Here is a 10971-nt window from a genome sequence, read left to right on the forward strand (position 1 = left end):
AGGCAGACACAATAAACAGGCTCTCCCTGCCCTAAGCACTAGCAAGGGCAGAACAGGAGCAGCAGCAAGCAAGGACAGCCTTTGTCTTTTGCATCAAGGGGCACTGCTGCATTATTCACCCAGGTTGCTCCTACATGAGCTGAGATTTTCCATGCATCTCTCTCACCCTGTTCAAGCATCAGTTAGAAGAGCACAAAGGAGAACGCTCGTAGAAACCCAGAAAATTAGCTCAGGTCCCAGTGCATTCCCTGCACAGCACAGTCTACAAAAGAAACCCATCTTTCACACATGATGGAAATCGCTGGTCCTCTGAAAACCAGCCAAGACAGCATCCTGGTTGTTGGAGATCACATCCAAGATGCCAGGCAGCAAATTAGATTTTCTGCTGCATTTCACTAAGCAAAGAGGTAGAGTTTTCAACAGCTCGGGATGCTGGTAATTCCCTTATGAACCCACTTCCCAATCTCCACGGTCACGCACATTTGACTTGTCACTGGCATTTTTAATAAGACTTCTCCCATTAAACCTCTGATAACCCTGTAAATTAAGCCGTCTGCAGAGCAGCAAGGAATAAACTCTAAGAAAAGAAGTTACTACTTATTCCTCCAGTTGGCAAGAAAACCAAGCTGTGTCCCAGGGCATTCAGTGATTTATCCCTATCCTCTGCACCATCCTGCAGCTGGGAGAAGCAAGAAGACCTTTAGGGCAGAAGTCCTCACTGGAAATCACACACACACACAAAAAAAAAAAAAAAAAAAAAAAAAAACACATGAACCAAGCAAGACAAATTCAGAGACAAATTTGGCCCTACAGGTGTATTTTAAATATATGAATTCCAGGCATACTTATAATGGCCTCTCCAAAATCTGGACCGTTGAGCAAGCAGGAGGAGGCTGGAAGTATTTCAGGTGAGAACCACCACATAAAAATAAAATGCAGCAGCCTTAAGAAAAACCAAGCTGCACTGGTAATTCATGACAGAAATTGCTCAGCTGGCTGCACCAATTAATGATCTACAAGTCCAGCCCCCAGGTGAGGCGACCTGAGGAAGTTTCTATTCAATGCTTCATCATTTGTGGATCCTGACTTACAACAGTGAGGTGGAAACAAATTTTTCCTGGTACTAAATGTACACTGCTTCATTCAGCACAGCATGGAATTGATAGTTATATTGGTATCAGTTAGGAACTCTGGGAGCCTGAAATACTGCCCGATTTTAAATAGCTCTAGTAAGGTTGGTGCTTATGCATCTCTCTGCTGTTGTCAGTGCAAAAGACACTCTTCAGAAGGATAATTCAGAGCAACGAATTCAGACGAATATTCAGAATTGTCTTCTCTACATAGTTGTACAGGGAGCCTGCTGAAATAATCTGCATAACTATCATCCTCAGTGATCTAACAGTAAAGAGAAGGAATATTTCTCCCCTGCCTTTTGCCTAGTTAACTCTGCTAGTCAAAGCAATTACACTGTTTAAATGAAAAATAGGCTGAGGCCTCCAAGCTGGGCTCAAGATTCCAAACTTCTTCAAAGCAATGGCAGGACTGTCTTGCTAGATTGAACGGTCTCTTCCTCCACTAACAGTTATTTGATGACAGTGAATATATTGCAGAACAAAAGAATGGGTTAGGCCTGTCCTATGCTTTATTACAGTGGTGAGACCTTTTTTGTCAAATGGATTGCTCAATACCATTGTCTCTCACTTTTCAGCAACAGGATGGCTTCTGGGTCCTTAAAGATCAAACCTGTCCCCGTCTGAATATTACAGAGACAGCTGTCAAATGTCATTCTTTCAGATGCCATCTAACACGACCTAAGTCGATAAGTGTCTTTTCCTGGATTAGGCTCCTTAAAAATCACAGTATTTTGAAAAGAAAAAAAAAAGTCACTCCCCACTTTTCAGCTTCAATTCTATTGTCTGCCCTTGGTTAATAAACTTTCTTAGATGTAATGAGTAAGCACATTTTCAAAAGCAACCAGTGATGTCAAAGACAGATTGAAACACACTGATTTTCAGGGTCATACAACACATTCTTAAAAAACAGCTGCTCCTAAAGCATCACTAGGTAGGCACCTCATGTCTCATAAACATCAAGTATATCCCACCTCAAGATGTACCTATTAGGTTATGGCTGCTTGACCTAAGGCACATAGAACAGGGTCTTTGCCAAACCCAAAGCCTGAATTCATCTCTCTACCATCTAACATGCTACAAGACATTCTACTTTGAAAAATGTGATAGCTGTCTGTTGACCAGAATTTACATTTTTAATCTCATTTGCTCTCCGAAAACATGTTAATTTATTTTAACCAGATGAGGCTAAGTATTTGTTTTCCATGAAATGTGCTACACTAAAAGAAAAAAATATTTGCTTTCCTGATGCAAATCAGGAAGGAGAAAGACATTGCCTTGTTCACGTACTAGATCACATCACAGATCTGATCGTACATTAGAAATTCCTCAAAAACTCCCACCTCAAAAATAAGGTGGGAAATGCAGATCCCTTCAGCAGGGCCCTCCAAATGCTCAGTGATGCCATGCACCAGATATGGGGAGCTGGATAATCAAAAATGGGGGTGATTTGCAACTGGCACATGGAATCATAAAGTGGGATGGGGTGACTTCAGCATACACGAGAGAAACTCATGTCTGGGGAAGAATATGACACCATGAGTCTAAAAAGGTGCGTGAAGGTTCCAGCTTCAATGGAATCTATTTGAAGAAAAGCTCCACAATCTGACCTCGCTATTTAATGAAGAGCAGAACCTTTTTTTTAGCCTACGAGAAAAAGCACTGTAAGCAAATGTGCTTAACAGCCGAGCAGCTTGATTGTGTTTTACAATACCTCTTTGATACAGTGAAAAGAATTCTTAGTCTCAGTTAAAAGTATGCAGTCAAGCATTCTGAAATGTTATGTTAAAAGATTGCCATAATTTACATGACACATAATGAGTATTCATCATATGAGCCCTCAAAAGAAGATCACTGCTGCCTTATTACAGGTATTTCCCTTTGGTACACATGCAAAGTGCATCTTAAAAAGACAAAAATAACATTCCATCTTACAAGACTCTTCCCTGAATGACAAATGCTGCAGAAGTCTATTCTCCAGGTTCTGCTGCAGTCTGAAGAGGAACTTCAATTGTTTAATCAGCTCTGAAATGCACTGCTAAGCAACAGTTGTTTATAGGAAAGGTCAAGAGGGCCTAATTAACTTGTCATTGTGTGTAGATCCCCTTCCTCAGTGAAGCAATTTAGCCAGTTTCCATAACAGCTACCTGCAAAAAGGTAACGTGGATCATTCCCTGACCCAGTATTCAATTGCTTTATAGGCTTTTGCTGAAACTTCTCAGTTATTCTCCTTGACCTGTGACTGCATTTTATGGCAAACACTTCAGTTCATGGAAAACACGTCTACCAGGGACTGAAAGAAATAGTGCCCAATTATTTTGGCATTTTGTCAGTAACTCTAGCACACTTACTGCTGACTTGTAGTTTTTGGCCAAATCCTGTGCCACAGAAAGGTGACAGACACTCAATAGAAAGCAATGGGCTGGAATCCACTTTAAACATCTCAAAACCTAAGGTGTTAAAAAAACCAACACGCTTGAACTGCTGATAAACCCTACTCATCCATGCATCAGAGAAAATCCAGGAGAATTCCTTTCCTGATAAAAAGGTTAAATTTCAATGAATCTTGAATGAAGAAACAGCTTCATCTCACTCTGGATGGGCAGTGACAGAAGACATGTCAGAGCATGGTAAGAAAGCTCCACAGCACCAGGGAACCCAGAGCACAGAGGTGTTCTGTGCAGCTCTTACACACACTGCTGATGTGCTGTGAGCATGTAGATATAGACACAGCAGCTGTATGCAGGTCACATTCAGTTATGCGTGCCAGGACTGAAAAGATTTTGGCAAGCTCATGAGGATCCTTCAGCTCCTACCTAGACACCCACCAGAAGCATCCAGGAAAGAGATCAATAGGTTGTCTCATCTGGAGGATGAACCCTCTAACAAATGCATCCCCACTTCCTAGCACTGAGCTGAAGTGGATGCTAACATTAGACACGGACCCATGAGAATCTGGCTCAGAGCTAAGAACATTATATATGGATTAATGGCAACACACCTCATCTAAGAATGAGACTACAGCACAAATACAGCACTTGCAGAAATCCCCAAACCAGCATGACACTAACTACAGTACTGAGAGTCCAGTCTTCTCATCGCCAGGGTGCTGCCAGGTTTTTAACCTCTCCTAAAAGCAGAGCCCACAGGTGGTATTTTGTTAGCTTTACTTCTCTTGCTTCTGGGATCAAAGGTGATACAGGTTATTAGCACTAATATATCTAGATTTCTTTCTGCATTCAAGCTGGGGTCTCTGCATGGCCCTAGCACAGACTCATTGCTACCAAGTTCCAGTCCAGTATCAATTTATGAAAACAACCCAGCTTGTTCTGAGCTATTTCTGTCATATATAAGATACTATACCATGGCAGGTAGATTATCTTACTAGAATAGTGCATTCTCTTAAACGCAATTATCTTTCCGTTTGCCTCACTATGCAGGAAAAAAGTAGCACACCACAAGCTGAACTAAACCACAGTTCAGTATTTGTGTTACTTAGTGAAAGAACTGGCTCATGTAGTCTTAGGGCTTTGATCTATTGCTCACCAAAGCCAATGATACCATTGTAAAGTCTCCTGATAACTACTGGATTAAGAAGGGGAAGATAAAGATACATTTCAGAGCAGTACAAAAAAGGGATAAAGCAAAAGGGCACAAAAAATCCAAAACTCCTAGCAGTCATTAAGCTCACCGGACAGATTTTGTGGAGTGATTTCACTACATAAAACTACTAGAAAACCCCATGAAATTTTACAGTAACTCATTTGGTTGTTGCTGTATTTTTAACCCATTGCACCGATTATAGCATGCTGTCAACAGCCTCATCTATTACCCATTGCTAAAGAGAGGGCCCTAACACTCTGCAAGTGGTATTAATTGGTCTCAGTAGCATGTAATGAGTTCAAAAAGCTCCTACCTGTATGTCCCCGGGGATGGTGGCTAGAGGCGGACAACAATTTACAGCAGACCATTAACACATAGACCAGAAAAAGCCAGTCAGATAGAAGCATTGATTTGGCACAGAATCTCATCCTGGAGGCAGAAAAGGAAGCAGATGAGTGAAAGAACAATATGAGCAGGGAATAACATAAAAACAATGCTGGGAAGGAAAAGCTGCAAAGATGCTGAAGAATAATACATCTTATTACAAGGCAACACCGACAAAATCATATTCACAGTTCGGTTGGGATCAATTCTTTTTGAAGCATGTTTCATAGTTAGAAGCAATGCAATGGCTAACACACATCATATTACCCACACATTTATAACAACACCATACGAGTGCAGTATATTTGTACAAATCTTGAGGAGTCTTTTAAGATTAAGACCCATCCACACTTAATTTAAAGATATATATTTATAAGGTGCGCTACTATTTTTAAACTGCAGCTGCCTCAAAATCATAGAAACATCACAGAAAAGTATACTTTTTACTTCATACTTGTCATGACAAATTTGCTAAAGATACCAGGATCTGCTAGCTTTCCTGGAGATCAATAAGTTTGCTAAGGGTTAAACAGTCATGAAGCCACCAGCTCAGTCAAATACGCAAGGATTCACTACTCTGCCAGAGCGTTAGAAACTGCATTTCAGAAAACAGTTGTTCCACAGAAGGCAGATATCGTTAGCCTCATTTATGCGTAAGAACTAAGACCACAAATCCTCAGTAATTTTGCTGCAAATACTTACAATTAAATCCCTCAATAGCTTATGTTATGCTATTCATCACATCGAAAGGTAATCTGATCATTTTCTTAAACTCAGTTATGATGATTTATTACTCGTGCAATACATAAATGGGCATTATGCACTTGAACCCTTAGATGTAACATTCCACACTTTCAGCAAATGCTGTAAGCAGGCATACATCAAATTAATTAAAGGCAAATTATAGATTTGCATAAATTGAACTAAATACCGCTATGAAAGCAGTGATGTTAGTCGGTAGTTAATCGGCACACTGGGATTTGGATGAGCCTATCACAAGCATGCTTATTTGCACCAAACAGTCCTTTGAGAACTTTTCCCTTCAGATTCCAGCTCTGATTCTTCCATGTATTTTCTAAATGATTTATTGGTATATCTTTATGATACCTGAAACTGTTCAGCTAGTCAGATCATTCAAGTGCTGAACAGCCAAACAGTTAAAAAAAAATGAAAATTTAAAAAAATCTCACGCCTTAGCTCTACTGTCAAAGGCAGGTGAAGCACTTCAGTCCTGTTTTAAATTTGAACACCACCTGCACGTGAAACCAAAACAGGCCTCACATTTTCTCATCTAGAAGTGCTTGCCTTTCCCTTTCGCACATCACCAAACAATATTGTTCTCAGCATGTATTAGTGGGAACATTGATGAAGTCCAAACAAATCACTTGTTAATAGCAAAAGTTAGAGGTCAAAAACCTGTTGTAAATATATTTTAGCAACAAACAGTATTTCGCACTTCTGTAACAAAACTTGAATGAAAAACCCAGCATCTTCAGCTGTCCTTGTAGACTTTACTCTAACCCATAAACTTTTTTTTTTTTTTTTAAAGATCTGCAAATGTTGTGAAAAAAATAACACATCATGCTTATAGGTTTAAGAAAAAATAATTTAAAGAAGCTACATTTTAAGGACTAATTTTGGGGAAATTAACGTTTCCTTGTGTAGATACCCTGTTTAGAGCCAAATACATTGCCACTCTAAACACAAAAGGAAAAGTATGGGAAGAAAATCTGAGATTCTTTAAAAAACAGTGTACGGGAGTCTTCTACAAGCATGAAGTACCCTCTTACAGAGAACTCCCAGGCTAATTCAGAGCACCTACTCTTCAGCTAATAAACATGGGCCTAATTCATCTCTGCACCCAGTGAACCACATAAAGCCAGTGCAGTTAACGGGATTGAGTCACTGTGAAACCAGCACAAATGTTGTTATTGTTGTTTATCTTAGTCTAAATAAACAGCCCAATAGGCTTTGAATTTCAAGATTTAGTCACCCAAATCCTCCAAAGGTAACTAAGGTAACATATTTTCCAGAGGAGACAGCTGAATTTAACCTTAATTTTCTTACTTCCTTCACAAGAACAGTGACACCTTGCACCTCATGCGCCAGTTACCACTAAATAGGAAGTCATGATTTGCTCATTTTGCAATACTATCCCTCAGTTGCTCTAAAAACAAATACAGGAATCTGATCCAGATATCAGCGGACAGCCCAGCTCTGGTGTCAATGTGTAGTAACAACAGACAGTGATCTTCCTTCAGGTGTCCTGAGGCATGAAAGCAGAATTTAATCCTTGGAATTAAATACCACAGATCAAAAATTCTCAGCATACCATTTCTGGTGTGAGTTGATGAAAGGGACAGGTATTTGGCCCCAAATCATGCACTGCAGCTAAACAACTCCTATTTCAGGATGTAAGTGAACCCAGGTGTTCCCACCATTTCCAGTACAGGAGCAAGCCTGGAAGTGTATGCTGACATCACCTCAAAAATTTTTCCAGATTATGAAAATCTGACTCTTTTGAAACCATGACCCTAATGTCAGATAGGGAATAGGAAACCACATTTAATCGGGTTAACAAGGTAACCCTAGCCCTTTATAAGTATATCCAAGCCCAGGAATAAATATATCACTAAAAAACACGGACATATCCAAATTGAAAGGCTGCTAAAACCAACCAGTGTCATTAAAATGATATAACACTTGCAGACTTCAGTGTGTACTGCAGGTAGACAGGACACAAGTCTTCAGCCTACTAATATAAAGAAATACAGGGGGATCTTTAAAAAGACAGAGGGAAAATGAAGTTTGGCAGACAGATGCAACAAGGGGTGCTGGGCCCTTCAGCTTCAGTGGGCTGCCACTCTCAGAAATGTCAAGCCTTCGTTCTCTGTTGGATTAAAGTGGTTATTGTTGCTAACCAGAACAGCAAATCTTCAGTGTCATTTGAAAGATAAAAAGTGTTCTTACCTTGGGGACTTCGCAAGAATTTTGTTCCAGTCAAACACAATTATTTCAGTGTGTTTTTCATAGTTATTCCAGATTCCCATTTGCGGCTGCAAATAAGCCTTTCTGCATTTCAGAATTTTTTCTTTCGCTTTGGGGACCTACAAAGAAAGCCATATTACACTGCAATTAATGTCTAGAATGATGCTGTGAAATAGATCTTCGTTATCAAAATCATTGTTTCACACTGCCATCTACAGTACAATCCAGGGCAAAAGGCAGCAGTCACACTGCTCTTTTCACTTGTTTCCAAGAACACAGAGAAACAGTGGTAAGACAGCTCTGAAATATCACTATATTAACTAAAAGCAGAGTTTACTCCACTGGAAATTACAAACACAATGCACACTGCTTACTGTGTCCTTACAGCCACGTGCCTCCACAAAAATGCTGTGGAAACTGTTATATCTAGAAAAGACGCCACCACAGTGCAAACAGATTTCCACATGATTACTTGAAACCTCCAACAAATTGAACCAGAGGTTATTAAGGACAGGGTGAAATCCTTCACTGTCTTCATAAAGATATGGCCAAGGAATCCAGCTACCTCAGAGCAGAGGGTCTGTAGGGCTGCATCTGTAGGATTGTGTCTGTGTCATCGATGTATTATGGCTCCCTCTGATGCTTTTGGCTCCCAGCACCACATCTCATGCCAAGCCCACCTGTACCCAGAAGCTACATTTCCAAGTCACTACATGGAGACAGTTTTGCAGCAGTACTGACGCACGTTCCACAGAATAATGAGCTCAAACACTCCATTTCATAGGCATTCGAGTCTCTTTGCTTTTATTGTTTATATTTGTTCTCTCACTTCTATCCCTGGGCTCAACTTGACCTTCTGCTATTGAAAACATGACACAGTGCAATTTGTGAGAGTAATAATAATGTGGTCTTCAGTGACGGAGGGATCACAATAACCTTTTCTCATCTTCTCCTGCCACTCCTTTCATTTCACTCTTCCTTTGATCAATTAGAAATTTGCTTTTAAGAAAGTTACACTATCACATTGGAGGGCAAAGCATCTCTGGGGTCATAAAGGCAGGTAAGCAGATCCCCTTCAGGAGCTTAGGACAGAAAAGCCCCTGGCTTCCCACACACAGTTCCTTTCTGTTCAGAACACCATGAGAAACCAGAGTAATTGATGGAATTAAAGAAGTACCAGGCCAGCAATCTATAATTAATCACATTTTACTCTGTCTTCATTTTCCAATATACAGTTTCAGAATGAGCCAAAATTGTAACACAGCACTTATAATCAAAACAAAATGTGAGTAAAGAAATGTCTTAAGACAAAGCACTACCATCCAATATTAAGCCTCTTATTATTAGGTCTTTTACATGTAATATGAACAAAAAATCACTGTGCCTGAAAAGATTTATTGAGAAAAACAAAACAAAACAAGCAAACAAGCTTTTCAATATAGTGGTATATGAAGTGGTTGTGCAGTACATTTTTATCCCTTTCATAATAGGACAGATAGATAAATATATTCTTACAGCGTTCTTGTAGAAATCAATATTTCGATAAACTAAATTTGGTTTGGGAGTTTCTTTGTTCCATAACTTTTATTGAGAGAAGGACAAAATAAACTTTAGATGCACCTACAGGTAAACGCTAACTTTAGTGTAACCTACTCTGGAAACATGTGTTAAACACTGGTTAAAGACAAAGAAGCATTGATTATTCTAACTCATTGTAATTAAATGGATACAGCATAAAAGGCAGATAATACTGCCACCAGCATATCTCGGGGCTTTCTGATGCCTTGCAGGCAGCAATATTTCTTAGGAGAATGGGGTTGTTTGAGGGAACTGTAAGGCAAACTGTTACAGAGCAATTCTGAGCCTGAGATACAGCTGTTCCATTTCAATAAAACATGGAGAACAGAACAGAAATGAGAGTCTCGCCTGGTTAATAACAGTGAAAGGAATTCCAGGCTTCTCATGACGAAACCATCTTTTGTGCGTGTTTTGTGACCGATGGTTTTAATGCCGGCCCCCGCATCGTTTCAGGGCATAGCACTGCTTTGAAAAGAAGAGCTGCTTATTTGCAGAGTGCACAAACAAGCGAATCACTCCTGACCTGCTGCACCAAGAGCTCTACTGGGGCAGCGGGGCCTGCAAGGGCAGCCACCCACCCTCCCGCTAGCCACCTGCAACCAAACCCTGCGAGCGGCTTTAAAACAATAAAGATCAGCATCGCCTCCCAAGAGGCGCCAACACATCTGAAAACGACATGTGTTTTGTGGATGAAGTTCCTGACCTCAGCAGATCAGGGTAAATTTACTCAGGAAGGATTTGAACAGAAGTTACCCATGGAAAGCAACCTCAGAAAGAAGGGGGTTGCTTTTATACCGTGAGCTTTAGCCAGGAGGCAGTGGAAACCCCACCACCATTTCTACCCAAGCTCTAAAAACAAAGGGAAAGGAGGAAGGGTGCAAGGAGAAGGGCCCCATGTTCACAGCATTTACATGTGGGCTGGCCATGAACAGCTCCTGCTTTGCACGTCAGTCACTCCAGTCCCTGCTTCAGCTCTCCTGGGTCAGCATTTAGAGCATCTGCACACCCAAACTAAGTCTCTGGGATCTGGTATCCAAAGGAAATTGCAATGGCCGCGTATGTTCTGGGACTAAGGGACTGCAGCCTGTCTCTGTGGCCCCACGCTCCAGTAAAGGGGGTATAAATAGCATTGTCCTGTGCTACAGAAGCATTGCAGGAGCAGCTACAATAAAAGCCTCAAGTTATTTGGAAATTGCATGGGCGCGATATAATTCCTTTGGCAGATGGAATAAGATTGCATTTTAAAGTAGGTACTATTTCCTACCAATATTTACACGTTGTAAAATAC

General features: G+C 40.5%; 1 protein-coding gene across 1 annotated transcript in view; it reads right to left on the reverse strand.

Moving 5' to 3' along the window:
* The window catches only part of TAFA4 (TAFA chemokine like family member 4), a 45655-nt gene extending 37435 nt beyond the window's left edge, over window positions 1-8220 (reverse strand). The window contains exons 1-2 of the mRNA XM_032194274.1: window positions 8088-8220; window positions 5047-5162 (exon numbers count right to left, since the gene is read on the reverse strand). Coding sequence (XP_032050165.1) covers window positions 5047-5162; window positions 8088-8167 — 196 coding nt within the window. The 5' untranslated portion in view covers window positions 8168-8220. The remainder of the gene's footprint in view (window positions 1-5046; window positions 5163-8087) is intronic.
* Between the last annotated feature and the right edge of the window lie 2751 nt (window positions 8221-10971).

This window comes from Aythya fuligula, chromosome 10 (genome assembly GCF_009819795.1).
Source record: "Aythya fuligula isolate bAytFul2 chromosome 10, bAytFul2.pri, whole genome shotgun sequence".
Taxonomy (NCBI): Eukaryota; Metazoa; Chordata; class Aves; order Anseriformes; family Anatidae; genus Aythya; species Aythya fuligula.